Source organism: Athene noctua, chromosome 14 (genome assembly GCF_965140245.1).
Source record: "Athene noctua chromosome 14, bAthNoc1.hap1.1, whole genome shotgun sequence".
Lineage (NCBI taxonomy): Eukaryota > Metazoa > Chordata > Aves > Strigiformes > Strigidae > Athene > Athene noctua.
Window position 1 is genome coordinate 10,541,324 of NC_134050.1, and position 26,293 is coordinate 10,567,616.

Genomic DNA, 26,293 nt, shown 5'->3' on the forward strand with positions numbered 1-26,293 from the left:
GGATGCCGGTGTCCCCCGGTGACGCGCGGGAGGGGGCGTGGCTCTGGGGCGTGGCTACCGGGGAGGGGCGGGGCCAGCGGGGCGGGTCCCGGTAGGGGTCCCGGTACGGCGCCGTCATGGCGGGGGTGTTCGACATCGACCTGGAGACCGAGGAGGGCAGCGATGGGGACGAGCCTGAGCTGGGCGCCGTGAGCCGGCACCGGGGCGGGGGACCGGGACCGGGCGATCGGGGACCGGCTGGGGACGGGGGGAACCGGGACTGTGGGGGGAGCATGAAGCGGGGATGGGGCGGGCGGGATAGGGATGGGGACACCGGGACCCCGCTGGGGACGGGGGGCGGATGGGCAGCTGGAGGGGGCGATGAGCGGCACCGGGAGCCGGTGGGGACGGGGGGATGCACCGGGGCCCGCTCGGTGCCGGGGACGGACGGGCAGGCAGACAGGCAGGGAGCAGGCAGAAGGTCGGGCAGCTGAAGGAGGGGGAGCACGGCCGCACACCGGGGGTTCTTCTTGCCGGTGGCGGGGCCGGGTCGCAGCCAGGCTGGCGTGGGGACAGGGCGGGGGGAGGCACAGCCGGGGCCCGGGGGGCAACCGGTGAGTCCCGGCGCAGCTCCCCCGCCCCTGCCGGGCAGAGGGAGGCTCCCGCTGGGCAGGGCCCGACCTCAGCCCAAAAACATCCGGCTGGGCCAGCGTGTGGCACCTCGCCCCGCGCTGCCTGCCTGCCTGCCCGCCCTGGGGCCCTGCCCGCTGCGGGCACCCTGCCCGCTGCGGGCACCCTGCCCGCTGCGGGTCCCCTGCCTTCCACGGGTGCCCCTGCCTACAGCGGGCTCCCTGCCTGCCATCCTGCTGCAGGCATCCTGCCTGCCTGCCATAGATCCCCTGCCTGCCCCGGGCCCCTGCCCACTGTGACCCCCTGCCTGCTGCGGGCACGCTGCCTGCTGTGGGTCCCTTGCCTGCCATCCTGCTGTGGGTCCCCTGCCTGCCACAAGTTCCCCTGCCTACAGTGGTTCCTTGCCTGCCACCCTGCTGCAGGCATCCTGCCTGCCTGCCCTGGGCCCCTGCCTACCGGGGGTATCCTGCCTGCTGCAGGCACCCTGCCCACTGTGACCCCCTGCCTGCTGTGGGTCCCCTGCCTGCCCTGATCCCCTGCCTGCCTGCCATGGGTCCCCTGCCTGCTGCCAGCACCCTGCCTGCCATGGCCTCCTCTGCCCGCTGCTGACCGTGGGTTCCCTCCCGCAGGAGATGGAGCTGGAGCCCCGAGGGAATGGCCTGGAGTAAGTGGGGTGCAGGCAGGGGTGCAGGCAGGGGTGCAGGCAGGGGGTGCGCCCCCTCTCACTCCCTCTCCCGACAGGCCGGTGGGGCACTACGAGGAGATCGAGATCTCGGAGAGCAGCGTCAACAACGGCCCCGAGCACATCGGGCCCCACTGCTTTGAGCTGCTCCGCGTCCTGGGCAAGGGCGGCTACGGCAAGGTGGGGGGCACGGCACACCATGGGGACACACACACACACACTTTGGGGGTGTTGGGGTGCTATGGGGGGGGAATCCGGCGCTGCCACAGTGTCCCCAACCTCCTTGTCCTCCCAGGTGTTCCAGGTCCGCAAAGTCCAGGGCACCAACACGGGGAAGATCTTCGCCATGAAGGTTCTGAAGAAGGTAGTGCCATCCTGGGACCCCCCCCAGCCCCCTTGGGGAGACCCCCACCCCCTTCCCGGCTCACCACTCCACTCCCCCCCCCAGGCCAAGATCGCCTGCAATGCCAAGGACACAGCGCACACCCGGGCCGAGAGGAACATCCTAGAGGCTGTCAAACACCCCTTCATCGTTGACCTCATCTACGCCTTCCAGACGGGCGGCAAGCTCTACCTCATCCTGGAGTGCCTCAGCGGTAAGGGGGGGGTGGCGCCCGGGGGGTGGATTTTGGGGGGCCGGGGGGCTGGGGCTGGCTCTCAGGGGGTCCCGCTTGGGCTGTGGTTTTGTAGGTGGAGAGCTCTTCATGCAGCTGGAGCGGGAGGGCATCTTCCTGGAGGACACTGCCTGGTAGGGATGTTGGGGGGGGTGGATGGGGAGACATGGGGGGACCCCAACACCGCTCACAGCCCCCCCCCCTCCCCCCCACCGCTCCCAGTTTCTACCTGAGCGAGATCACGCTGGCCCTGGGCCACCTGCACTCCCATGGCATCATCTACCGCGACCTCAAGCCAGAGAATATCATGCTCAACAGCCAAGGTGGGGTTGATGGGAGGGGAGGGCGGGTTTGGGGGACACGAGGGGGTCCCTCAGGATGGCGCTGACCCCCCCCTCAATGCCTCCCAAGGTCACATCAAGCTGACGGACTTCGGGCTGTGCAAGGAGTCGATCCACGACGGGGCCGTCACTCACACCTTCTGCGGCACCATCGAGTACATGTGAGGCGGGTGCGGCAAGGGGGGGGGCGGCGAGGATAGGGGGGGAGGGGGGCTTGCCACCCCCACTTAGGGCACCCCCCCTGCTCCCTGCACCCCCCCCCCAGGGCCCCCGAAATCCTGGTGCGCAGCGGGCACAACCGGGCGGTGGACTGGTGGAGCCTGGGCGCCCTGATGTACGACATGCTCACAGGATCGGCAAGTCCCACTCCTGCTCTTTCCTCCCCGGGAAAGGGGGGGGCAACGGGTTGGGTTGGGTTGGGTTGGGGAGGGGGGCTCCTAGGGGTGCTGGAGGGCTCCCCACTAGGATGATATTAAGCCCTTCCTCGCCCGCCCGGCTCTTCCTCGCCACCCGGTACCTCTCGCAGCCCCCCTTCACCGCCGAAAACCGCAAGAAAACCATCGACAAGATCCTCAAGGGCAAACTGGTGCTGCCGCCATACTTGACGCCCGACGCACGGGACCTGCTCAAAAAGGTACCCCCCCCCCTTCCCCCCCCCAACTTGTTTATGTAGGTCCTACCAAACCCCTCCCCCCGTCCCTGTGACGCCCTCCATCCCCATTTCTCTTCCAGTTCCTCAAGAGAAACCCCAACCAGCGGGTTGGGGGGGGCCCAGGCGACGCAGCTGATGTGCAGGTACAGGCAGGGGCAGGCAGCAGTGTGGGTGCCAGGTGGACACACCCCCCTGTTGCCTGACCCCCCCTCCCCTCGCTGCCCGCAGAAGCAGCCCTTCTTCCGCCACATCAACTGGGAGGACCTGCTGGCCCGCAGGCTGGACCCCCCCTTCAAACCCTGCCTGGTAGGGCTGGAGAAGAGGGGGTCAGGGTTGGGCGGGGGGGGGGGGGGGGGGGAACCCACAGGAGCACCCACCACCCACCCCCGCAGCAGTCGGAGGAGGACGTCAGCCAGTTCGACACCCGCTTCACCCGCCAGACGCCCGTCGACAGCCCGGACGACGTCGCCATCAGTGAAAGTGCCAACCAGGCCTTCCTGGTATGGAGGGGGACATGCACACATGACAGTGGGACCCCCACCTTCCCCCCCCCAGCCTCCAATGGGGTCCCATCCCCCCTGACACCCCCACTACCCTCAGGGCTTCACCTATGTGGCCCCCTCGGTGCTGGAGAGCATCAAGGAGGGGTTCTCCTTCCAGCCCAAGGTGCGCTCCCCCCGCCGCCTCAACAGCAGCCCCCGCACCCCCGTCAGGTACCTGCCCCCCACTCCGGGGGGGCTGGGGAAGGGGGGGGGGGGGGGTGTGCTTTAGGATGGGGGCACTAAGGGGGGGAAGAGGGGCTGGGGCGGCAGGGCAGGGGATGGGGGGGTGCGCTGGGCATGGTGGGGAGCGGGTGGGGTGGGGGGAGCTTGGTGCGCTGGTGCTGTGGGTGTAGCCCCTCACCCTGTCCCCCCCCCCCATTTTTCTCCCACTTCTCCAGCCCTGTGAAGTTCTCCCCCTTTGAGGTGTTCAAGCCTGGGACGGCAGGGGAGCCGATGGAAGTGGGGGGCAACCTGCCCCCCCCCGCCGAGGGCACGGCCCCCCTCCCTATCAAGACCTCTGTGGGTGCCAAAAAGCAGAAGGGGGGGCGGGGGCGGGTGCCCAGGTAGGGGTGGGGTTGGGGGGGGGAGAAGGACAGCGAGTGCTGGCGGCAGAGGGGCCTGGTGCCCCCCCCATGGGGTGTGTGTGTGGGGGCCCTACGATGCTGCTGTTCTCCCCACAGGCACAGCCGCCCCCCCCCCCCCCCCCCCCCCCAGCACAGCCCCCTGCCCACTCACACTGCTGCCAGAGTTTGGGGGAGCGGGGGGGGGCACCCCTGGTGTGGTGGTGGGGTCCCCCCCAGGGGTTTGGGCCCCCCCCCAAAGTGTGGCCCTGCTGGAGTGTGGCCCCCAAGGGCATGGGCCCCCCCCCCCCCGTGGGGGAGGGCATGGCTGCTGGATTTGTGCCAATTAAAGGACTTGATGAGGCTGTGGGGTGCTGTGCTGCTGGGGGGGGGACGGGGCAGGGAGGGGGTGCAGGCTCCACCCCCAGCACTATGCCCCGCCCCTCCCCTCATGCTCCGCCCCTTTATCAGGCTCCTCCCCCCGGGCTTTGCCTTCCCCGTGCCACACCCTTTTCCTTGGCCACACCCACTTTCCCCAAGCCAAACCCAAACTGGCAGCTGTAGATGGGCAGCGCTGCTCTTTTATTGGTGGGTGCCCAGGCCCCTGCAGCCAATCAGGAGCCTCAGGCGGGGTTGGGCGGGGGGCAGCGTGGGCAGGGCAGGGGGTCACAGGGCGGTGACCGAGGGCCGCGTGTCCCCCCAGGCTGCTGTCCCCGAAAAGGCGTGAAGGTCACTGAGCAGGGCCTCGGCGCTGCCCCCCGCCCCCTGCTCCCCACCGGGGGGGCTCTCGGGGACCCCTTTGGCCTCCTCCTCGTCATCTTCCTCCTGCTCCTCCTCATCCTCCTCATGCTGCTTCTCCTCCTCGTCCTCCTCGTCCTCATTCTTCTCCAGCCGCTGATCCTGGCTCCATGGCATCAGCTCTTCCTCCTCATCCCGGGGGGCTGCCACCTCCCCGTCCCCATAGCTGGGCTCTTCCATGGAGCCACCCCGTCCCCGCAGCCGGTGCCAACGTCCCCGCAGCAGCTCCAGCGCCCGCCGGCCCATGGGCCGGGGATGGTAACGCCCGGCCGAAAGCCGGCAAAGATGGTGCCAGGCCACGGCCAACCCTATGGCCAGGCAGAGCAGGAGCCCCAACAGAGCCCCCACCGCCCGGTCACTGCGGCTTCCCGCCGGTTCCCCCGCCGCCGCCAGCCCGGTTAACACCAGCAGTACCGGTACTGCTGGGTACCACCACGCTCCAGCCTGCGGGCGAGGGCACCGGGGTCACGGCCACGTGCGTGGCACCCAGCCCAGCCCTTCCCAGGCTTTCCATCCTGGAAACATGGAGTAGGGCCGGGGCAAAGGGCAACAGGCCCTGGGGATGGGGAGGGAAAAGAGGGGCCCGTGCCCCCCCCACACCAGCACTGCGTGCCGGGTGGGCGGCCAGCCGGCACCAAGCTGGCCCCGTGACGGGAAGCTGCGGTCGGCGGGTGCCACAGCACCTGCGGGTGCTGAGGGAGAAGACCCGGGTCCTGCCGCCCCCGTGCTGTGCTTACACAGGGTCCCCCCCCTCCCCCCCAAGCCTCTAAGCATCCCTTGCCCCTCCCCACAGTGCTGCAGCCCCATAGCAGCCCCCCACCCCACGGCTGCAGTGCACCCCTCTCCCCCCAGCCTTGCACCCACAACCTCCAACCTGCCCCCCAACCCCTCCGTGCTACCCTGACACCCCCTCCCCAGCCTGCCTCACTGTGCTGCCCTTGTGTCCCACCACTTTCCCCCCCCACACCCCCCCCCCCAAACGTAGGCCCCACTGCCCCCACCCCAACCCCGCTGTAGGAGGGGGATCTGCCCCAGGGCACCCACTACTGCTTCACACCCCCCACCCTCAGCCCCTGGGGCAGCACCAGCCGGGGGGTCAGGGGGAGCCAAAGTTAAATGAAGCACAGCCACACCCCCCCCCAGATTTAGCAGGGGAAACTGAGGCTGGAGAAGGGCTTGTTGTGCTGTTATGTTCGCCTCCCCCCCCCGCCTCCAGCTCCCTCCCTGTTGAGGGGATGTCACCCCGCCTCAGTCCCCCAGATCCCAGACACCCCCATCCTGCCCGGTTTTGGGGTGCTCACCATCAGCAGGCCTTGCTGGAGAGGGTCCTGATGCCGCGGGCGCAAGCTGTGCTGGGGGGGGGGGGGGGCCCGGTGCTTCCTGCCTTCCTGCCCCCGCGCAGCGGATGTATCGTTGTGGGGGGAGGCGAGGTGCTGTGTGTGTGTGTGTGTGTGTGTTCATCCACCCCCCCGCCTACCCAAAATTCACCCAGGGCCCTGGAAATCAGGGGTGGCTGCCAGCCCTGGGGACCCACTCTGACCACCCCCCGCTCAAGCTGTCCCCCCAACTCCCCATGATGATCCTGGAACCACTGACCCCCCCACCCCGCAGTGCTGCGACCAGTTCTCTGGGGACACCAACCCCCTGGGGACACCGAAGGGACCCACCACACAGGGGACACGCACATACAGAGGGGGTGCCCTGCCCCATGACATGGGGTGCAGCACTGTTCTTGGGGCGAAGTGCTGGGGGTGGCTCCACCCCCCCCACATCACCCCATTTCCTGCCAGAAGCGGGTGAGCTCTCACCCGTGACGGCTGTGCCTTCCTGTCCCCACCTGTTGTCCCACCCCCCTACCCCCCAAAACAAGGTCCTTGGAGCCTTCAGAGCTCCCTGGCCCCACAACAAACCCCCCCCATAGCCTCCCCGCCAACCCCCCCCAGAGCGCCTCCGCCTCAGCCTCACCCAGCACTTTTCTTATAAAGTCCTTTATTTGGAGTGAAAATATAGTTTTTGACCCTGCACTGTAAGGAGGGTGGGGAGGGAGACACGAGGAGAGGGAGGAGAAGCCCCCAAAATATAGGGGGGACAATATTCCACAGTTGGGGGGCAGATTGTGCCCACCCCAGAGGAAGGGGGGGGCAGACTCCACCCCACCCAGGGACGGGGGGTGCAGGGGCTTGGTTTTGATCCAAGGAGCAGCCCCCAGCCTGAGGACATGGAGGGGGTGCAAGGAATGGTCCATGGTTTGGGGGTGGGGGGGGCAGCACCCAGTAAGGCAATGGGAGTGACGGGGGGGAGCTGCCAGAGGGGCGGCCAGTGGGAGAAGGACCCCAGGGAGGGTGGGAGGGCCGGGGTGGGGGGAGACACCCTGGGGTGCAGGCATGGTCCCTGGCAGGCAGTGGAGGGGTGTTGGGGGGCTGTCCCCGGCCCCGGTGGTCCCTGAAGGGGGCATGGGGGTGGCGGGTCCCCTAAACGTGGCCGTTCTCGAGGCGGCTGAGCTGCTCCTCCAGCCGGGTAATGCGCTGGCCCTGCTCGGCCACCAGCGCCCGCAGCGTGGCCACCTCCTGCAGCACCTCCTCCAGCCGCCCGCCCCCCTGCGAGGCCACGCCCCTGCCATCAGACACACCCGAGGCCACGCCCACCACCACACCCACCCAGCCCCACCCAGCCCCCCAGCCTGGGCCCCACCTATGCATAAAGCCCCGCCTATTGCCTTTGGCCCCACCCATACTGACACACCCATGGCATGCCCCCATTCCACCCTGGCCCCGCCCCTTCATCACCCCACCCCACCTTAGTCCCACCCACCATCCGATCGTGGCCACGCCCACTCCACTTGGCCACACCCACCTTCCGCACTGGCCCCACCCACTCCTAAGACCTCACCCATTGCCCCAGCCTGTTCCCCCTCCCAGCAGACCCCACCCACTCCATGGCCCCACCCACAGAGGCCCCACCCACCCGCAGAGGCCCCTCCCCGTACATACCGTGGGTGCAGCGGGGCCGGTGCCCAGGGCAGGGGGCGCACTGAGGCGGGTGGGGGTGGGTGCGGCGGGGGGCGTGGGGGGCGGCGTGGAGGGGCCGGCCGGGGGGGCGGCTGCGGCAGCGGGGGGGCGGCTCTCGTGGAGGAGGGTGCGGCGGCTCACCTTGAGGTCCCGCTGCTTGCTGGGGACGTAGGCCTGGCGCAGGGACACCAGCACCGGCCCCGCCGTCCGCCCCGCCACCCACTCCTCCGCCTCCATCGCCGCCTCCGGGCCCGCCGTGTCGGGGTACAGGTCGTCCTGGAACAGGTCCGACTGCGGGGCACCACACGCCCCCCTCAAATGTCAGAGGGGATGATGGGAGCCTCCGAGGGACCCCCCAGCCAGCACTCATGTCCCCTCATGCACCCCACACAGACCGGACCCCCACCCACTATGTTCTGCCTATGGACCCCACAGAGCTCCCACAGGGACCCCCACCCAGCCCCCATGTCCTGCCCAGGGACCTCACAGAACCCCCACAGGGACCCCCACCCTGCCTGATCGGGGACCCCCACATCCAGACACCCCACAGAGCCCCCACAGGCAGCCCCACCCAGGCACTGTGCCTACAGACCCCACAAAACCCCCAAAGGGACCCCCACACCCAGGCACCATGTTCCACCCAGGGACCCCACAAAGTCCCCATGTCCTGCCCAGAGCCCCCCATCAGTGCCCCTGGGGACCCCCCCACCCAGCCTGATTGGGGACCCCCACCCAGCCACCTCCCTAGAGCCCCCCACCCTGCTTTCATGTCCGAGTGGGGGGGTCCCAGTGCCCACCCCCCCCCAGCCCCCCCCTGACCTTTCTTGGCACCGTCATGATGATGGGCTCACACTTGCGCTCATGCAGCTTGTAGAATCTACCGGAGAAGGGGTTTATAGGGGGGGCGGGGGAGCAAATGGAAGAAACTGGGGGGGGTCCCCCACATCCCCGTGCCCACCTGGCGATCTCACACTTGCTGACGTCCAGCCCGCGCTTGGGCATCCAGCCCATTCCCCGCTGGGGCTCCTTACTGGTGAAAGTGTTGAGGAAATGGATGTAGGGGGGTTCCTCTGTGATCTCAAAGTACCGGATGCTCGAGTCACCCTGGGGACACACCGTTAGGGGGGTTCCATGGGTAAAAAAGGCTGGGGGTGGGGGTGTGTAACAGGCGGGGAGTCGGGGGTACCTTGCCGCAGACATAGACCACGTTGGTGTCAGGGTCGTAGAAAGGCAGCAGAGCCCCGTTGCTGGAGTCCAGCTCCTGCAGCCCCATGGGCTCCTCCAGGTTTTCCTGTGGGGCAGCATGTCAGCCCCGTATGGCACCCCGAAACAGTTCTGGGGACCCCCTCGAGCCCTTGGTGTGCTCCTCACCGTGTCCCACAGTGCCAGCTGTCGCTCGCTCATGCGGCTGAAACCGGTGGTGAAGATTTTGCCATCAGCCAAGAAGATGGCCCGCATGGGCCGAGCCCCCTCGTGCGCCCGCTCCTTCTCCTGAGGAAGGGGACAGGGTCGGGGAGGGGGTCACCACCATCCTGGCACCCTGGAGCACCCAAGGGAAGCGGGGAGCACCGGGGGAGCACCCTGAGGAAGAGGGCAGGGTGGCAACATGGGGACATGGCGGCAGCGTGAGGGGTCTTGCCCTGAGGAACGGGGCCAACATGGGGCTAGGGGCTACGGGCAAGGCAAGTGGTTGCCCGGGGACTCACGGCCACCACAGTGCCGCGGCGGGGGTCGATGACGCGGACGCTCTTGTCCTTGCAGGCGGTGCAGAAGCGGGCGCCGTCGCGGCTCCAGCTGACGCTGTAGATGAGGTCGGGGTGCAGCCCCTCCAGGCGGTACAGCTCCTCCGCCGTGCCCACATTCCAGATCGACACCACGTTGTCGCAGCCTGGCCAAAAGCAGCAGGGAGAGTCAGGGGGGTGTTCCCTCAACCACATACCCCCCAAACTGAACCCCACACATCGTCGTGGCCCCCCCACAATCCACTCTGTACCTGCGCTGAGCAGGACGTTGCGGGCGGTGGGGTGCCAAGTGACGATGCCGACGCGTTTCGAGTGTCCCTCCAGCACCACCACCGGCTCCGTCAGCGGCTGGCTCAGCCCGTTTTCGGGGATCTGCCAGACCTGCCGGTACAGAAGGGACAGTGGGCAACTGTGGGGGGGGACCCCTTAAAATGTGTGCCCCCACCTCTCCGCAGTCCCCACCTTACCATGACGGTGCAATCCTCCGAGCCGCTGGCGATGACGTGGTCGTTGTGGGGACACCAGTCGATGTCAAGGACGGGACCCGTGTGCCCGCAGACCGTGGGGTACGATTTATCGATGCGCCCGGTCTGGGGACAAAGGGACAGACGGGATGGGGGGGAACTGGGGGTCACCCACCAACAAGGGAAACCCCCCCTTCACCACATCGGCACCCCGATATCGCCGCCGGCACCTTGTGAAGGGGGAGGACGAGGAAGGCGCCGCCGCCGCTGGCCTCCACGATGATGGCGACAAAGGAAGGGTTGACGGCGCAGAAGGTGCTGTCCCAAGTGACGCGCGACACGCGGATGTCATCGTAGCACTGCTCTGTTTTCACCGGTTGCCCAAAAACATGCCGGAATTTGCTCTGCCGCACCACCTTCCGAAACGACATGGCTGGGGGGCACCCGTGCTGCGGTCAGCGCCAGGGTTGGGGGGGGACGGGGGGACACCCCCCCCCCAAAACATGGGGCAGAGCCAGCGCTCGGCCAAGGGACGTGGCACGGGGCGCCGAGCTCTGCAGTGAGGGAAGGGGGGTGACCCCCCCACCCTGCTATGGGTGATGGGATGGCGGGGTGGGGGGTGTTTGTCCCCCGCCCTGGGTAAAGGGCGGCTCGGCCCCTCCCGGGAGCGGGAAGCCCGGGTTGGCCCGTGCCCGCTGGGCAAACAAACCCCTCCCTGCCCGGCCCGGCCCCATGGCGGGGGGCTCCAGGAGCACCCCTGGGAACGGGCGGGGTGGGGAGGGGATAAGGAGTGTGTGTGTCAGTCCCTGGGGTGGGGACAGGGGTGCCCCACTTCTGAGAGGGGGGATGGGGACAAGGGTGTCCCCCTGGGTTAGAGGGATGGGGACAAAAAGGAGGACAGGGATGGCCCTGTTGGGTCGGGGGACGGGAACAAGGACAGGGGTGGCCCCACTGGGTAAGGGGACAGGGATGGGGACAGGGGTGGCCCCATTAAGAGGACGGGGACAAGGACAGGGACAGGGGTGGCCCTCCTGGGTAAGGGGACCGGGACAGGGGTAGTCCCATTAAGGGGACAGGGGTGGCCCCCCTCGATAGAGGATAGAGATGGGGACAGGGGAGGCCCCATTAAGGGGATGGGGACAAGGATGGGGACAGTGGTGGCCCCGCCGGGTAAGGGGACAAGGCCGGGCATGACCCCCGGGAAGGAGGATGGGGGCACTGGGAGGACAGGGACGGGGATGGGGATGGGGCCGGTCGCTCCGGGTCCGGGCCCTGCTCCGGGTCCGTCCCCCCCAGGCCGGGCCCCGGCGCTGCCCCATCCCCAGAGCCCCGGGAGCCGCCGGGGCCGGGGGGGGCGGTGGTGGAGGTCAGGGCGGGGAGGGGGGGGAGCCGTCCCCGCACTCACCGGCGGGCCGGGGCCGGGCCGGGGCCGGGGGAGCGGGCGGCGGCGGCGCGCGGGGCCGGTAGCGGCGGCGGGAGGGGGCGGGGGCAGGAAGTGACCGGGCCCGCCCCGCCCCGCGCATGCGCCCCGCGGCCGGTTTTTTGCGGGGGGGGGGGGGGTGGACATGCGACCTCGTGGGGGCAGCGAGAGTCCGAGATCGGGGGGACAGCGGGGGCCGCCCCGTGGGGCAGGGCCAGCGCCCCTCATGGTGACCGCACACAGGTCCCCCCGTGGGCACCCGCTGAGCCCGGCCAGCGTCACACTGTCCCCGTGTCCCCACGGGCGGCCGTGCCCCCCCCGAGGCCCCCAGCAGCGTGAGGGACCTGCTGGGATGTGGGAGGGGGGGTGTCCCCAGGGAGGGGGGACACCCGGCCCTGTGTCACCCCACGGCCGTGCCGGATGGGGACGGGGACGGGGATGGGGACGGGGATGGGGTGGGGGTGACCTCATGGTGCCTCGGCTGGCGGGTGGGTGACAGCGGTGGGTGGCTCAGGGGTGGAGGCAGTGGGTGGCACAAGGGTGATGGCAGTGGGTGGCTCAGGGGTGGAGGCAGTGGGTGGCTCAGGTGTGACGGTGGCAGGTGACAGGTGGGCGAGGATGGCCCGCGACAGATGCGCGAGGTGGTGGCAGGCGCGGGTGCCAAACAGCAGGTACAACCAGGGGTTGAGGCAGCTGTTGAGGTTGAAGGCCAAGCCCACCGGGTACAGGAGCTCGCCCAGGATGTTAGGGTACACCAGATGCAGCAGCTGGGTCACCTGGAAGGGCAGGTGCAGCAACACGTAGGCGCTCAGCGTGGCCACCACGATGCGCTGAAAACGGACGGGCGGGCGGCCACCGTGGTTACGCCGGCACCCGGTCAGCACCAAGGCGGCCCCGTGGCAAGCCAAGACCACGCTGAAGGGCAGTAGCCCTTCCACCACTACTTCGAGCCAACGCATGGGCACCTCCCAGTTCCCCCTCTCGCTGCGGCACACCACCAAACCGGGCTTCAGCTCCAATACTGTCGACAACGCCGTGTCTGGGATGCTGCAACCGCCCGCTACTAGCCAGGCACCGACGCACAACGCCACTGGTAAACGGGCCGGTCTGCGGCACCGGTACCAAAGCGGGGTGGCTACCAACAGGCAACGATCCAGGCTGATGGCCGCCAACAAGAAGAGCCCACTGTAGTAGCCCAAACCGTAGAGGAACTGGTGGAGGTGGCATGTGAAGGTGCCCAGCAGCCACAGATGCCTGTGGGCCACTGACCAGATCTGCAGGATCGAGTTGCTGAGGAAGAGGAAGTCAGAGGCGGCCAGGCTGAAGATGAAGATGGCCAGTCCGTGGCACCGCAGGCGCCAGCCCGTCAGCCAGAGGGTGAAGGCATTGGCGGGCAACCCCAGCACGACGCAGGCCACCAGCAGCTGCCCATCCCATAACAGGGTGCCGAGGGGTGGCAGGGGGGGCAGCGTGGCATTCCATGGCTCCATTGCCCAGGCTCCAGCACTGTGGGCAGCATGGGGGGCTCAGGGATGCCAGAAGGGGTGTCACCTCCTTTGGTGTCACCCCTCCAGTGTCACCCCCTCTCATATCACCCCATCCTGCCCCCCAGAGTCTCTTGCTCCACTGCAGCCTGGTTTTCTCCTGCTCTGCCTTCATTTTGGGGTGCCCCCTCCATGGCATATGGCATCCCTGTCCCCCACTGGCTGTGTCACCCTGTGCCCACCGAATCCATCATGCCCCAGCCGAACCTGGGGGGCCAGGGCAGTAAATAATGTAGGACCTACCTTAATGGTGGGGAGAGCTCAGGCAGAGGTGGCTGGTGGGGGACACCCAGCTGCGGGGTGCCCTATATGTGGGAGCAAGTGGGAGGGGCCATAGTTTTGAAGCTCCACCATCTTCCCCCAAACCCTACCCCCAATCCCCCGTCCCCCTGTGGCACTGACACACACACCCCTCCCCCCCCCGATCTTTCACCCACCTTCCTCCAGCACTGATCCTGCTGGGAACTCTGGGGGGGGCCCTTAGGGGGGTGGCCCCAGCCCTGCCTCAGTTTCTCCACCTGATGCAGAAGGGGGGGGACACTGACCCCGCTGCCTGCTGCCTGTTATCAGGCAGAGCGGAAGAGGCCCCGCTATTGCTGCTCTGGGACAGTTCCGGGGGACAGGGGGGCAGCGGGGAGCCCAAGTTGTGGCCACCCCATGCTGGCAGACACAGGGTTTTGGGGTGAGGGCCACGGGGCAGCGAGGAGCCCCCCGGGACATGGGGACACACACACCATGGCGGTGGGTCCGTGTAGGGGGGGGTCAGTGCGGTGGCTTCCCCCCCCCCGTGATGGCATTTTCCTGTCACGCGGTGGCTTCCCGCTGCCACCCGCTCTGCCAAGCCGGGGCGATGGTATCATGGGGGGCACTGCCGGGGGGGGTGGGGCCTGCGTCTGCCACAGCACCCACGGTTGTCACGTCCCTGCTGGGGGGATGGATCCCCGTGGTGGGGATGGGGGAGCTGGGCTGGGGACACGGGTGGTGGCCATGAGGTGTCACCACTGGAGATGTGGGCTGGTGCTGGGGACATGGTTGGTGGCCACAGGCACCACCGCTAGGGACATGGGTTAGTACTGAGGACACTGGTGGTGGCCACGGGGTGCTGGGGACATGGGCTGGTGCTGGGGACACGGGTGGTGGCCACGGGGTGCCAGCGTTGGGGACAGGGGTCACACCCATGCAGGGACTCAGAGGGTGGCCCTGGGACGTGCGCTGGGGACCCAGCCGGTGGCTGGGGGTGCCATGACTGTGTGGCTTTGCCCTGGCGCGAGGTCATGGAGGGTGGCGGTAGTTGCTGGCTGCTTTCTGCTGCTAATCACCGCTAATTGGCTTTGCCCTGCCTGGGTCTACGGAGCCCATGGAGAGGGGGGGCGGGTGGAGTCGGGGGGGCCCATGTCCGGGTGTAAGAGGATTTCCCTGTCTCCTTCTTAAGGCTCGGCCGCCCCGGGGTCCCGCTCCCTGCCCGCCTGCCTGCCTGCCCACCTGGCTCCGGCCTCATGCCACGCACCCGGGGGGACAAGGGGGCCCCCAAGGACACGGAGGCCCCCTCGGGCAAAGGGAAAGGGGGGCGGGAGGTGGCTGAAAAAAACCCCAAAGCCCCCGAGGACGGTGGCCCCCAGGACACCAAGAGTCTCGGCTCTGAGTCCCGACACAGCGGCCACGGGCAGAAGAACGGCAAGAAGGGGCCCGGGGACCCCCACGCTGCTGCCACCAAGACCTACTCCCCCTTCCTCAACAGTGTCTTCGGCAAGGTGGGGGCAGCTGGGCAGGACACGGGCTGGGGGGGGACCCTGGGGATGGAGGGGACATGGGGACAAAGTCGGGGATGCTTCAGGACCCTGGGGATGGAGGTGACATAGGGAGAGTGGGGATGGGGACAGGGACAAACCAGGACCCTGGGGATGGAGGGGAGATGGGGACAAAGGGACAAGGTTGGGGATGCTCTGGGACCCTGAGGATGGAGGGAACATGGGGACAGTGGGGATGGGGACAGGGACAGTCTGGAACCCTGGGGAAGGGGGGACAAGGGGTCAAGGTTGGGGACACTTCAGGACCCTTGTGGTGGAGGGGACATGGGGATGGTGAAAATGGGGTGAGGGATGATCTAGGACCCTGGAGACGGAGGGGACGTGGGGCACTGGGGACAGAGTCAGGGACACTCTGGGCCCCTGGCAATGGAGGGTACACGGGGGCACTGGGCAGGGTGTTCGGGACACCCCAGGGATGGAAGGGACACCCAGGGGACAGCTTGGGAAGGGGGACACAAGCTGTCCGTCCTCTGCAGGGGGACACGTGCTACTCCCCCACCTCCAGGAGTAGGAAGCCCCCTCAGCAGCACCCATGAGTGCTGGGTAAATCTCATCCAGAACTGGGGGGTCCCGGGCTGGGGCAGCCCCAGGGTGGGTGTCAGGAGGTGGGACACAGAGGGGAGTCCCAGGGTGAGTGGGGGGCACAGGCACGGGGCAGGGCTTTGACTCCAATCCCTCTAATCCCTCCCACTGGAGTTAATTTTGACCCATGCTTAACAAAGGTGACACCGCGGTTTGCTGGCGGGGGCGGGGGGCAGGGATGGGGCTGAGCTGGGTCTGATTCTGCCCCCACCCCGTTACGTGCCCGACCCAGGAGCGGGAGCTGTCGCCAGAGGAGTTGGATGGTGAGCGGGGGCTGGGGGGACGGACGGACCTGGGAGCACGGGGGTCTTGTTCTTATGGGGGGCTCTGCTGTGGGGCGCAGTGTCACAGCGACACGTGTCATGGGGGGCTCTGCAATGGGGTGCAGACCTATGGGGACATGTGTCATGGGGGGCTCTGCCATGGGACATGGTGCCGTGGGGACACATTGTCATGGGGGGCTCTGCTGTTGGGTGCAGTGTCACGGGGACAGGTGTCATGGGGGGCTCTGCCATGGGACATGGTGCCGTGGGGACACATTGTCATGGGGGGCTCTGCTGTTGGGTGCAGTGTCACGGGGACAGGTGTCATGGGGGGCTCTGCCATGGGACATGGTGCCATGGGGACACATTGTCATGGGGGGCTCTGCAGTGGGGTGCAGAGCCATGGGGACATGTGTCATGGGGGGCTCTGCCATGGGACATGGTGCCATGGTGCTACATGTCATGGAGGGCCCTGTCATGGGGTGCAGTGCCATGGGGGGCTCTGCCATGGGGATATGTTGTCATGGGGGGCTCTGCCGTGGGGCTCAGTGCCACGGGGCCCACGTGTCATGAAGGGATCTACCACGGGTCGTGATTCCACGGGGCCACATGACACGGCACCACATCCAGGGAAGGGACCTGCCCCCGGGTGGCCGCGGTGCCTTGGGGGATGCCCCCACCCCAACACCTGACGGGTTCCATGTGCTGGCGTGTCCCCGCGTGTCCCTGCGTGTGCGGGCAGAGCTGCTGGATGCCTTCAAGGAGTTCGACACGGACCAGGATGGGTACATCAGCTACAAGGACCTGGGCGCCTGCATGCGCACCCTGGGGTACATGCCCACCGAGATGGAGCTCATCGAGATCTCCCAGCACGTCAAGATGAGGAGTGAGCATGGGGCCGGCTTGCCGTGGGGCTGGGGAGGGGGTCCCAGGGGCAGGGAATGGGGCGTGGGGCACTGAAGTTGTCCCTTTCTTACGGGCAGTGGGCGGCCGTGTGGACTTCGAGGACTTTGTGCAGATGATGGGGCCGAAGTTGCGTGAGGAGACGGCCCACATGGTGGGCGTGAGGGAGCTCAAGATCGCCTTCCGGGAGGTATGGCCACCGCAACGGGGGACCGCGGCGTCCCCCACAGGGGACAACAACCCTGGAAAGACTGTGGTGGGGACAGTGACCATGGGGTGACCACAGGCATGGAGGGGATGATGGTCATGGGGAGAACATGGGGTGACCATGACCATGACCATGGGAGGGGAACAATGACCATGAGGGTGACCACAGGCATGGAGGGGACAATGGCCATGGGATACAGTGACCATGGGTTGACCACAGGCATGGAAGGGACAATGGCTATGGGGAGACCAGAGGGTGGTCCCCAATGGCCATGGGGAACAATGACCATGAGGGTGACCACAGGCACGGAGGGGATGGTGACCCTAAGAAGAGCATGGGGTGACCGTGGCCCTGGAGGGAGGGTGGTGAGGCTGGTGGGGAGGGTGATGGTGACCCCCAACCTGCGGGCGCCGCAGTTTGACATGAACGGGGACGGGGAGATCAGCAGCGCCGAGATGCGGGAGGCCATCGCAGCGCTGCTGGGGGAGCAGCTGAAGGCGCAGGAAGTGAACGAGATCCTGCAGGATTTGGACCTCAATGGGGACGGGCACTTGGACTTCGATGGTGAGGGACCCCCACTCCCCTGCAGCCCCCTCCCGCCGCTGCCCCACGGCACGTGGGCTGTGAAGGGTGGCCCAGCTCTGGGTCCCCTGACACCCTCCTCCCTTGCCCCGCAGAGTTCGTTATGATGCTGTCAACCCGGTAATGACGCCTCAGGGCAGGAGGGGACACCCCCCTGCACCCCCCACCCCCCCTCTGGATCCTTGTCAGGCACTCCCTACTTGGTTGACCAGCCCAACCTCACTGCCCGCATTAGGTTTCAGAGTGAACAGCTGGAACTGAGCCCATATCTGGAAACGGGGCAAACACGAGGCCCCTTGACCCCAACAGCCCCCCAGGGGTGGCAACAGGGCTGAGGGGGGGCTGGGGGACCCAATAAACCCCCTTGATCCAAGCGGGAGGTGAGTGTCTGTTGGTCATTCGGAGGGGACATGGGACATGGGTGGGACCATCCCCAGCCCCTGCCCACGCCAAGCTCCGGGGGAGGGCAGTCGTGGGGAGCCGGGGGGGGACACAGACCAGTGCCTGGGGGACAGGAGGCTCCCATGGGGAGGCAGGGACAGCGGCTGCTCGTCCCCAGGGTGTGCTGGGCCACAGCAGCTGTGCAGCAGCCCTGGGGGTGGGCAGGGTGCGGGCAGGGTGCGGGCAGGGTGCAGGCAGGTGCATGCTGGGTGCCTGCTCTGCACTCCTGCAGGCAAGCAGCACCCGGGGAGCCTGCTGGGGACAGGTCGGGCTCAAGAGGTATGGGCAGAGCCTGGGGTACAGGAAAGGCTCAAGGAATACAGGCAGGGCTCAGGGGTACAGGCAGGGCTCAGGCGTACAGGCAGAGCTCAAGGAATACAGGCAGGGCCTGGGATCCAGACAGGGCTCAGCAGTACAGGCAGGGCTCAAGAGATACAGGCAGGGCTCAGGGGTACAGGCAGGGCTCAGGGGTACAGGCAGGGCTCAGCGGTACAGGCAGGGCTCAGCGGTACAGGCAGCGCTCAAGAGATACAGGCAGGGCTCAGCGGTACAGGCAAGGCTCAAGAGATACAGGCAGGGCTCAGCGGTACAGGCAGCGCTCAAGAGATACAGGCAGGGCTCAGCGGTACAGGCAGGGCTCAGCGGTACAGGCAAGGCCCCGGCAGCGGGTGCCACCCTACGCTCTGCCATTGGCTGGATGATCCGATTGGCTGCAACCAGCCAGCCAATCAGAATCCACCAACGGTCTGGCCAATCAGCACACACCAATGAACCAATTAACATCAGCCCTCTGTGCTAGTTGCCCAAACTAACTGTCCAATCAACGTGAGGGAGGGCACAGGCTCGACCAATCAGCAGAGAGCACCTCTGCAGCCAATAAGCACAGGGCTCCCGCGCCAGCTGGCCAATCAGCACGCGGGACAGGCAGGGGCCACGGCCACGCCCTGCCTCCCCTCACCTCCCCCTTTCCCGGTGTCACCCCTCCAGGCAGCACCTCGGGACCGGCCCCCCCGTGGATGTGTCCCGGGGGTCCCCACACCCCCTTCGGCTGCGCGAGCCGCGTGTGGCAGCTGGGGACACCCCTCGGGAAAAAAGAAGCGGGTAGGGGGTGTCCCTAGGAGAGGGGTCGAGCTGGGGAGGGGGGAGGGTGTCCCCCCAAAAGAGCCACGCTAGGGCGGGGGGTGGCTCCGCTGGGGCTCGAACCCAGGACCTTCTGCGTGTAAAGCAGACGTGATCACCCCTACACCACGGAGCCAGCCGGGGACCCCAGGGCCCCCCCACCAGCAGGGGACACGCAGGGGACACGCGGGGGACACGCAGGGGACACGCAGGGGACACGCAGGGGACCGCACCCCCCGCCCCGGGTGCTCCTCAGCCCTGTCCTGACAAAGCCAGCTTGGGGGCTGGCTTAGGGACACCGTGGGGCGCCCCTGTCCGGGGGGCGGTCCGGGGGGGGCGGAGGCGTCCCGGGGTGACTCTGTGGCGCAGGGGAGAGCGCGTTGGACTTCTAACAGGGGCGGCCATTCAAAGGTCGTGGGTTCAAATCCCACCAGAGTCGCTGCTTTTGCTGGGGGGGGTGGGGGGGGGGGGGGTGGATAGAGGGGGACCCCCAGAACAGATCCCAGATAGTTGAGGGGGGGGATAAGCCCCAAAAGATGTGGGGGACACCCCTTGGAGTTAAGTCCCTGGGGACAAGTGTTCCTGTGGCTCCTATTTCTAAGGGGAAGGGTCAAGGAGCACTCTCCACCCACCCCCCCAAGGGGGTCTGAGTGACACATGGGAGATGTCTGGGGGGACACAGAGGGTGTCCCCTGTGCCCACCCCCAGGGCAGCAGGATGGGGGTGAAGGGAACAGAGAGCTGGAGGGGAGGGGGCACCTGGGGACCTCCAGAAACAGGGCAGGGGGGGCCGGGAGGGTTGGGAAGGCAGAGTGAGCCCTCAGTGGGAGGTGGGTGCCCACAGCAGCACTGGGGGGGCACATATTGGGGTGCTGACACAGTGAGGAGGAAGAGGAAGGTGCCTGGGGAGTGGGTGCCCCACAGTACCCCCATAGCTGCCCAGGTACCTCACTCAGATAGCAGATCATCAGACTTTTAATCTGAGAGTCCAGGATTCAGGTCCCCATTTGGGTGCCTCCTCCACCTAATTTTTTGGGGTGCAGGACCTTTGAGGGGTCGGATGATCATCTAAGCTCCCCCCAGGGTCCCAGCAGCATTAGGGGGGGCCTGGGATCAACATCCACCCCCCACAATAACAGAGAAGGCACACTCAGACTGGGGCATTCACAGATTTTTAATTTAGTTGTTTTCCTGGCAGGAAAAAAAAAAAAAAAAAAAAAAAAAAAAAAAAAAAGCCATCATACACCCCCCACTTTTCAGGTTTGGGGGTGCAGAGACCCCCCACCCCGCAGCCTCCCCCCCCAGTGCATCTCCCAGCCCCTGTAGTGTTTAGAGGTCCCCCCAAAATTCATGACCTCCCCCTGCCCTAAACAACCGATAGGGAAGGCACCTTGCGGGGGGGACCCCGGGGTCAGGGTACCCCCAAGCCCAGGGACTTGGAGCAGGGGGGGGCTGGGTGCGCTCTCCCGGGGCGCCGCAGGGAGAGAAGGGGACCCCGGGTCGCTCTCTACACATATATATATATATAATATACACCTATAGAACAGGCTGGGGTAAGGGGGGGGAGTCTGGCCCCCCTGCACCCCAAGAGCACCCCAACGCATGGGGAGAGTGGGGAAAATGAGATTAAAAAAAAAAAATGGGGAGGGAGGGGGGGAAGAGACCAAGGCCAGCCTCGGGCTCGCCCCGCTGCGCCCCCCTCCTGCAGCCCCCTGCCCTCCCTGGGGTGGGGGCTGTACCCCCACACCCCTTTTGGGGGCCACAGCGTGTCCCGAGTGGGCTTTTTGGGGGGGGGCGGCCACCAGCCCCGCTCCCCACATCAAGGTCAGTTTGGGTGGGCTAAGGCACCCCCGGCAGGCGCTGACGGTGGGGACAGGCGGGTGGTTAAGACAGACGGATGGAGGCCGGCGCGGCGGCTCTCCCCTGGCAGCCAGTTAGGCCCTTTGCCCCACCCCCTCCCCAAAATTAGGCCTTCGCCCCCTTTCCCGCCCCCCCCCCCCCCCCCCCGCCCTGCAACAACAACACGGGCTTAGAAAATATCCGGGCACAAGGTCCAGTCCTGCTTCTCTTTGCTCTCCCAGTAGCCGCCCTTGTAGACATGTGCCAGCTCCTGAGTGACCGGGTCCTTCTTGCGCTCGAACCACAGCGGTTTGTAAGGGTCGTAGGGGGTTCCTGGGGGGGCGCAGGGAGTTGGGGTGAGGGCTGTGGGGTCACACAGACAGACAGGGGACAAAAAGCCCCTTTGTTCTTACCGTCCTCAGTGGCTCTGGCGGCCTCGGCCTCGCGTCTCTTGCGGGAGAGACGTTGTTTCTCCTCCAGTCGCTGTTTCTCGGCGTTGGCCTCGTCCCAGCGGCCGTTCTCCATCAGGCGCTGGTCGGGACGGCGGCGGCTGTCGGTGGGCGCCGTGCCGCTCTCCGGGGCGTTCAAAGTCAAGGCCAGCTCCGAAAAGTAGTACATGTTCTCTGCGTATTTCCTACAGGAAGGGAAAAGACCCACCTTCAATCCTCTGCGCTCCCTCCCGCAGCTTGTAGGGGGTGTTTTGTCCCCTCGTCCCCTACTCACGGGAGCGGGTTTCTCTTCCACAGCAGCACCCGGCTGTCCTCAGCCTCGTGGGCTCGCTGCCGTCCCTCTACTCCATTGTCCCCAGGGCCCAGCATCACCTTGTAACAGTCCATTTTTTCATCCCAAGTGCCCAGCAGGACAAAATGCACCTTCCCCGTGAGGTCTGTCACCTCCCCAGTGACCTGGCGAGATAGGAAAGAGCCTGAATGGGGAAACCAGGGACTCACAAGCATCCCAGCACGTCCCCGTGCCACCCTGGTGTCCTCACCTTCCTTGCCACGTCCCGTGAGAAGTAGCTGTAAGGAACAAACTTGAGGTTGCACTTGTCGCCCGTTTTGTGGTTGACGATCTCGATTTCACCCGACTGCGGAGAGAAGGAGATGACAGTCAGATCCTGGTGGCAGGGGGAAACAGAAGCACAGGGCTGGAAGGGGGACCCACACCTCTGTGCTCAGGGTTTTGTCCCACCTGGTCTATCCAGAGCTTGCCCACGATGATGTTGTGCACGGTGGTGGTGACTTTTTTCCACGTGTAGTGGTTGCCGGAAGAATGGAAGACGCAGTGGATGGTACCTGAGGAGGGAAAGTTGTGCCAGGAACTGCCCCCTCAAGCCTGCTTGGCCCACAGGACACTCAGGTGGGTCCCCAAACCTGTCCCCAGCACAGAATCCACCCTCTCCACAGCCACGGAGCTCACCCAGAGGCATGATGGAGAGGTATTTTCCTCGAAATTTGCTGGTGATTTTAATTTCCTGACGAAGCGTCCAGCCGTGCTTGGAGTCGGCATGGTGGGCAGCGGCTGGCGGGTGGTGGCTTACCTGGCCGGGAGGAGAGGGGACAAATCAGCACCCACCAACCCCAGTGGGCCCGGGGAGGGCCTTGAAAAGCAGGACTGGCAGTACCTGCTCACAGAGGGAGCGATAGCCGTTCTCCTCCAAGCGATCCAGCTCAAAGGTCTCCCCCAGGAGAGGGTTGAAGGGTTTGCTGGTGCGGAAGACGGTGGTGGAGTAGGATGAGACGGTGAAGGCGGCCACGTAGCACAATTGTTCCAGTGAACTCTCGCACTTGGCTGCACGGTCGAGCAGCTCGTGGTACTCCAGGTCCTCAGTCAAGCGCTGCAGCATGGACAGAGGCTCGTTGAAGTTCACCTAAAAGGGAGTGAGAGGTAAGAAAGGGGGTTCTGGGGGTGCCCTGTGCTCACCCGCCGGCTGTATCCCTGCTCACCGGCATGGGGATCTTGGACAACTCCTTCCCAATGCAATTTTTCATGATGCTCCAGAGGTTGAGGCTGTAGTTGGGTTTGTAAGGGATGCGGGTTCTCTTCTCTTTCTTGGTGTCTTCTACCTGGTGTTTGTACTGGGGACCAGACAGAAGCTGCTATGAGCCCCCCCAAAGCATCCTCTGGGAAGCGGGGCACCCCCAGCCCAGCTCCACTCCTCCAAAAGTTCCAGCACACCTCGTCCTACCTGCTCGTCCAGGCTGATGTCGCTGCTGGTGCCGCTGATGTTGCTGCCTGTGCGCCTTGGGAGGGGGGGGGGGGGTGAAGGAGAAGGGCAGAATCAGTCCTGAGTGGGGTGCGGGGGGCAGGAGGGCAGCCCCACACCCCAGCACTCACTTATGGCCCATGCTCTCTGGCATGGTGATGATCTCTGGGGCGTCAAAAAACTCATTGTCATCATCCTCGTCGCTCAGGTCCCCTTTGGCAGGACAACAAGGATCTGGGGAGGGGACAGGGGGGGCAATTAGGTGCTGCAGCTGCTCAGCGGCGCAGGATAGACCCAACAGACCTATCGCTTGGGGTCAGTGATGTGAAGGACGCTGAGCTCGCCTTAGGATGGAACTAAAAGCTGCTGCCGACTTTCCCTATCCCCACCCTGCCCAGTCAGCTCCATCTCCCACCATCACCTCTCAACCAGGCCCCAGCTCCACCCCAGCACGCGACGCGGGGGCCACGGGTGGCCCCAGGGGTACCTTTGGCGGAGCCACCGGTGCCAGGCGAGCTGGCGGGGAGGACGGTAGCGCCACGGAAAGCTCTCTCCAGGTGGTTGTGTTGCTTGGCCAACTGCTCCAGCGTCTCCTCCAGCCGGATGCGCTGGTCCCGTTCGTGCTGCAGCGATTTCTGCCATTTCTTGCTGTGGGTCTGGGCCAGCATCAAAAAATCCCGGCAAGCCTGCTCCAAGGCGACGCCACATCAGCTCACGGTGTGTTTGTGGTGGGTCAGAGGCCCCCCCCACCACCTCCCCAATATGCCCCGCGGGGTGCAGACTCACGTTGATCATGGCGTTGGAGGTGATGCGGAAGAGGGTGGCTCGTTCATTGACCTGTTTGATCTTCTCGGTGCTCTCGGCCGGTAGCCGGAGGGTCTCCAGCTCGCTGAGGGAGCGCTGCAGGGCCGTGCCGTGCTTGGCGATGAGGTCGTTGCAGGTGCTCAGATCCTCCACTTTGCTGGAGAGGGTGCGCAGCGTGTTCTGCAGCTCCGTCTTGTCTGTCTGCGACACCGACTCGTCGCCAGAGTCATCTGTCAGCGGGAAGGGTGTTAATGTGGCTTCGGGAGGCCTCTTGTTGATGGGGAAGAAGAGGAAGCTGCACACTGGGCGCACACACCAGCCCTCTGAGTCGCACCAGGCTCTGACCACGGGGCTGCTGCAGAAAACTGCCCTCCCGCCCCCAAAATCCCTGAGGGCTGGGAGCCACAGACGGGGCGTGCGCTCCTGGCCACTGGCATGGCATCCTGGACAGTAATATCGTGGCAGGGAACGGCAGCTCGGAGCAGATGGCCGACCTCTTGGCACACTAGTAGTCACACTAGCCAGGAAGCGCGTGCCAGACTGCTTGAGGCTCCTCGAGCAGGGCAGCAGGGAAGCTGGCACGGCTGCAGCAGGCAGGACAGTGCCACAGAGCTCACACAGTGACAACCACGATCGCCCCTTTCCAAACCCAGCTCGGGGAGCAGCTGCCAGCACCCCCAGTTATGTGCCGCAGCACTATCCCTGCACAGCACCCCAGTGGGACAGGGGAGATGGACAGGGAAAAGCGGGTGGTATTTCTGGCTAAAGGCATTTGGGAAAAGGGAGGGGATACAGGGTCATGTTCTGGGGGGGGGGGGGGGGGACGACAAAAAAGCCCCTGGGCTCGAGAAGCGGGTGTAGCAGGGGGCTGAGGAAACACACACTGGCTGCAAGGGCCGTACCTGACTCCTCCAGCATCTTGACAGCTTTAGCCTTGGCCAGCTCGAGGGCGGTGACCCAGCGTTGCCGTTCCACCTCGGAGCTGGCCTTCAGGTGGTAGGTCTGGGCCCCGCCATTGGAGATGATAAAGTTGCAGGAATCCTCCACCGTGATGTTGGCCGTGGCTAGGTTGATGGTGCCACGGCAGGTGTGTCGCATCTCCGCCTTGGACCTGTGCAGGGAGGCAGGCGAGGGTGGAAACACGGTGAGGCTAGAGGCAAGAGATGCTCCATAGTCCAGTCTGGGCAGGCCCTGAGCTTTTTGGGGGGGCCCGGAGGGGGCCTGGCATTCCCCACCCTGCAGACAGGGCTATTAATAGGGCGTCAGCTCCAGCCCCAGTCGGTTTTGCCAAGGGGGCTGGGCAGTGCCAGCACCGGAACAGGGCCAAAACTGGCAACACCGCTTCGGAGGGGGCTCCGCACACCCCACCGGGCACAAAAACGGGGCTCAGCACTCCCCTAGTTAGCGGCCTCGGGGCCTACTGCGCTCCCCTGGGTGCCTCCCGCATCCCGGTATGGCCCGGGAGGAGGGTGAAGTGTCCCCCCCGCGGCGCGGTGCAAGGCCGTGCCAGCCTGGCACACCCTTTCACGTCACCGGGCCTGGGCCTGCCAGGGCGGGAGGCACTCGGGACACCCCCGGTTCGGCCCGGGGGTGCGTGTCCCCCCCCGCCCGCGGGGCTGTAACTCGAGCTGGCAGCTGCCTGCGCTGCCTGCAGGCTCCGGTTACTTTATGAATAATGGAGGGGCAGGGCCCACACGGCCGGGCTCAGGTGTCCCCTCGGGGATCAAGCGGTGGCACAGCGGGGAGGGGGCTGGGTATGCCGCTGTCCGCCCCACCCCAAACTCAGTTCCCGCCCGGGTAGCACCGCGGGGGAACGGCCCTCGCTACCCCCCCGCGGGGAACGGCTGCTCGGAGGGACGCTGAAACCCAGAGATGGGGACCAGGCAGGTGACAACATCACAGCTCCCTCCCCGCCCCGGCAAACCGCCCCGGGACCAGCCGCCCTGCCCGGGCAGGGAGGTGACAGCCCTTCCCCGCCCCAGCTGGCACCGGGGGGCGGCAGGCGACACCGAGGGCTCACGGGTTTGGGGCGGGAGGGGGGACCACACACACACACCCCGAACCGCCCACCCCCCCGCCCCGTGGCTTCCCGGCGGGGACAAGGGGCCGGGCCCAAGGTCACGGGGGAGCCCCACGGTGCAGCGTGGGGGCGAGGAGCCGGGTCCCCGGTACGTACCGGTAGTAGCTGAGGAGGCCGTTGCTGAGCACGAACCAGCGGCGCTGGTAGCCCTTGATGTAGTTGGTCCATTTGAAGAGCCAACCCTCGCGCGCCGAACCGGACCCGGCACCGCCCGAACCGGAACCACCGCCCCCCGCCGCCGCCGCCGCCGCGCCCGCCCCCGGGCTCGGACCCGCCCCACTGCCCGCTGCCGGTGAGGGCAGGGCGGGGACCGCGCCGGGCGCCGCGGGCAGCGCCATGGGGCCGGGCAGCGCAGCCGCCGCCACCGCCGCTGCCACCGGGCCGGGGCCCGCGGCCGCCGCTCGCAGCTCCGCCATCGCCGCCGCCTCCCCTCCGCACCGGCCCCCGCCGCGCTGCCGTCACTCGCCCCGCCCCCGGACGCAC

General features: G+C 66.6%; 6 protein-coding genes and 2 non-coding genes across 12 annotated transcripts; 3 read left to right on the plus strand and 5 right to left on the minus strand.

Moving 5' to 3' along the window:
• The first annotated feature begins 62 nt into the window (after positions 1–62).
• Positions 63–4,459, plus strand: RPS6KB2 (ribosomal protein S6 kinase B2). 4 transcript variants are annotated; one of them, XM_074917854.1, is made up of 15 exons: positions 63–188; positions 1,239–1,273; positions 1,351–1,471; positions 1,587–1,655; positions 1,740–1,887; positions 1,982–2,039; positions 2,128–2,228; positions 2,317–2,407; positions 2,512–2,602; positions 2,773–2,880; positions 2,979–3,041; positions 3,127–3,204; positions 3,291–3,398; positions 3,559–3,611; positions 3,839–4,459. In XM_074917854.1, the coding sequence occupies exons 1-15, from the start codon at positions 117–119 to the stop codon at positions 4,005–4,007; spliced, it is 1,365 nt and encodes a 454-aa protein (XP_074773955.1). In that variant the 5' UTR covers positions 63–116; the 3' UTR covers positions 4,008–4,459. The 4 variants fall into 4 exon arrangements, with proteins under 4 accessions (XP_074773955.1, XP_074773954.1, XP_074773953.1 ...); XM_074917853.1 differs by having other exon boundaries at positions 64–188; positions 3,294–3,398; positions 3,499–3,611; positions 3,839–4,384; XM_074917852.1 differs by having other exon boundaries at positions 65–188; positions 3,499–3,611; positions 3,839–4,380.
• Positions 4,460–4,658: 199 nt separating this feature from the next.
• PTPRCAP (protein tyrosine phosphatase receptor type C associated protein) lies at positions 4,659–5,669 on the minus strand. Its single transcript, XM_074918460.1, has one exon. It carries the CDS (start codon positions 5,042–5,044, stop codon positions 4,667–4,669), a length of 378 nt encoding a protein of 125 aa, XP_074774561.1. The 5' UTR covers positions 5,045–5,669; the 3' UTR covers positions 4,659–4,666.
• A 1,122-nt stretch (positions 5,670–6,791) lies between these two features.
• Positions 6,792–11,496, minus strand: CORO1B (coronin 1B). Of its 2 annotated transcripts, none has more exons than XM_074917823.1 (11): positions 11,418–11,496; positions 10,243–10,445; positions 10,016–10,138; positions 9,800–9,929; positions 9,513–9,694; positions 9,178–9,297; positions 8,993–9,097; positions 8,765–8,910; positions 8,626–8,683; positions 7,948–8,097; positions 6,792–7,395 (listed from the first exon to the last, which is right to left on the minus strand). In XM_074917823.1, exons 2-11 carry the CDS (start codon positions 10,441–10,443, stop codon positions 7,270–7,272), a joined length of 1,341 nt encoding a protein of 446 aa, XP_074773924.1. In that variant the 5' UTR covers positions 10,444–10,445; positions 11,418–11,496; the 3' UTR covers positions 6,792–7,269. The 2 variants fall into 2 exon arrangements, with proteins under 2 accessions (XP_074773924.1, XP_074773923.1); XM_074917822.1 differs by having other exon boundaries at positions 7,789–8,097.
• Positions 11,497–11,899: 403 nt separating this feature from the next.
• Positions 11,900–12,922, minus strand: GPR152 (G protein-coupled receptor 152). Its single transcript, XM_074918616.1, has one exon. It carries the CDS (start codon positions 12,920–12,922, stop codon positions 11,900–11,902), a length of 1,023 nt encoding a protein of 340 aa, XP_074774717.1.
• Positions 12,923–14,393: 1,471 nt separating this feature from the next.
• CABP4 (calcium binding protein 4) lies at positions 14,394–17,699 on the plus strand. Its single transcript, XM_074917960.1, has 6 exons — positions 14,394–14,727; positions 15,599–15,629; positions 16,372–16,515; positions 16,613–16,722; positions 17,157–17,304; positions 17,418–17,699. The coding sequence occupies exons 1-6, from the start codon at positions 14,473–14,475 to the stop codon at positions 17,444–17,446; spliced, it is 717 nt and encodes a 238-aa protein (XP_074774061.1). The 5' UTR covers positions 14,394–14,472; the 3' UTR covers positions 17,447–17,699.
• A 1,246-nt stretch (positions 17,700–18,945) lies between these two features.
• TRNAV-UAC (transfer RNA valine (anticodon UAC)) lies at positions 18,946–19,018 on the minus strand. Its single transcript has one exon. It is a non-coding gene; the product is annotated as a tRNA-Val (tRNA).
• A 218-nt stretch (positions 19,019–19,236) lies between these two features.
• Positions 19,237–19,321, plus strand: TRNAR-UCU (transfer RNA arginine (anticodon UCU)). Its single transcript is given in 2 exon segments — positions 19,237–19,273; positions 19,286–19,321. It is a non-coding gene; the product is annotated as a tRNA-Arg (tRNA).
• Positions 19,322–20,896: 1,575 nt separating this feature from the next.
• On the minus strand, positions 20,897–26,226 carry OSBP (oxysterol binding protein). Its single transcript, XM_074918113.1, has 14 exons — positions 25,907–26,226; positions 24,633–24,841; positions 23,713–23,960; positions 23,414–23,612; positions 23,058–23,160; positions 22,909–22,963; positions 22,667–22,798; positions 22,345–22,590; positions 22,140–22,260; positions 21,912–22,015; positions 21,712–21,807; positions 21,444–21,625; positions 21,134–21,354; positions 20,897–21,053 (listed from the first exon to the last, which is right to left on the minus strand). Exons 1-14 carry the CDS (start codon positions 26,224–26,226, stop codon positions 20,911–20,913), a joined length of 2,379 nt encoding a protein of 792 aa, XP_074774214.1. The 3' UTR covers positions 20,897–20,910.
• Positions 26,227–26,293: the final 67 nt, after the last annotated feature.

What these genes read in the sequence shown, in the direction of transcription:
- GPR152 (XM_074918616.1), bottom strand. Translation starts at nt 12,922, where the DNA reads ATGGAGCCATGGAATGCCACGCTGCCCCCCCTGCCACCCCTCGGCACC.
- CABP4 (XM_074917960.1), top strand. Translation starts at nt 14,473, where the DNA reads ATGCCACGCACCCGGGGGGACAAGGGGGCCCCCAAGGACACGGAGGCC. An exon ending in TCAACAGTGTCTTCGGCAAG is followed by an intron (nt 14,728 to 15,598) that starts GTGGGGGCAGCT and finishes TGCCCGACCCAG; the next exon opens with GAGCGGGAGCTGTCGCCAGA. An exon ending in CGGGCACTTGGACTTCGATG is followed by an intron (nt 17,305 to 17,417) that starts GTGAGGGACCCC and finishes CTTGCCCCGCAG; the next exon opens with AGTTCGTTATGATGCTGTCA.
- OSBP (XM_074918113.1), bottom strand. Translation starts at nt 26,226, where the DNA reads ATGGCGGAGCTGCGAGCGGCGGCCGCGGGCCCCGGCCCGGTGGCAGCG. An exon ending in CCTCCAACGCCATGATCAAC is followed by an intron (nt 23,613 to 23,712) that starts GTGAGTCTGCAC and finishes GCCTTGGAGCAG; the next exon opens with GCTTGCCGGGATTTTTTGAT. An exon ending in CCTCTCCATCATGCCTCTGG is followed by an intron (nt 22,016 to 22,139) that starts GTGAGCTCCGTG and finishes TTCCCTCCTCAG; the next exon opens with GTACCATCCACTGCGTCTTC.
- RPS6KB2 (XM_074917855.1), top strand. Translation starts at nt 117, where the DNA reads ATGGCGGGGGTGTTCGACATCGACCTGGAGACCGAGGAGGGCAGCGAT. An exon ending in CCATGAAGGTTCTGAAGAAG is followed by an intron (nt 1,656 to 1,739) that starts GTAGTGCCATCC and finishes TCCCCCCCCCAG; the next exon opens with GCCAAGATCGCCTGCAATGC. An exon ending in CATCCTGGAGTGCCTCAGCG is followed by an intron (nt 1,888 to 1,981) that starts GTAAGGGGGGGG and finishes GTGGTTTTGTAG; the next exon opens with GTGGAGAGCTCTTCATGCAG.
- CORO1B (XM_074917822.1), bottom strand. Translation starts at nt 10,443, where the DNA reads ATGTCGTTTCGGAAGGTGGTGCGGCAGAGCAAATTCCGGCATGTTTTT. An exon ending in CGGAGGATTGCACCGTCATG is followed by an intron (nt 9,930 to 10,015) that starts GTAAGGTGGGGA and finishes CTGTACCGGCAG; the next exon opens with GTCTGGCAGATCCCCGAAAA. An exon ending in CAACGTCCTGCTCAGCGCAG is followed by an intron (nt 9,695 to 9,799) that starts GTACAGAGTGGA and finishes GCTTTTGGCCAG; the next exon opens with GCTGCGACAACGTGGTGTCG.
- PTPRCAP (XM_074918460.1), bottom strand. Translation starts at nt 5,044, where the DNA reads ATGGGCCGGCGGGCGCTGGAGCTGCTGCGGGGACGTTGGCACCGGCTG.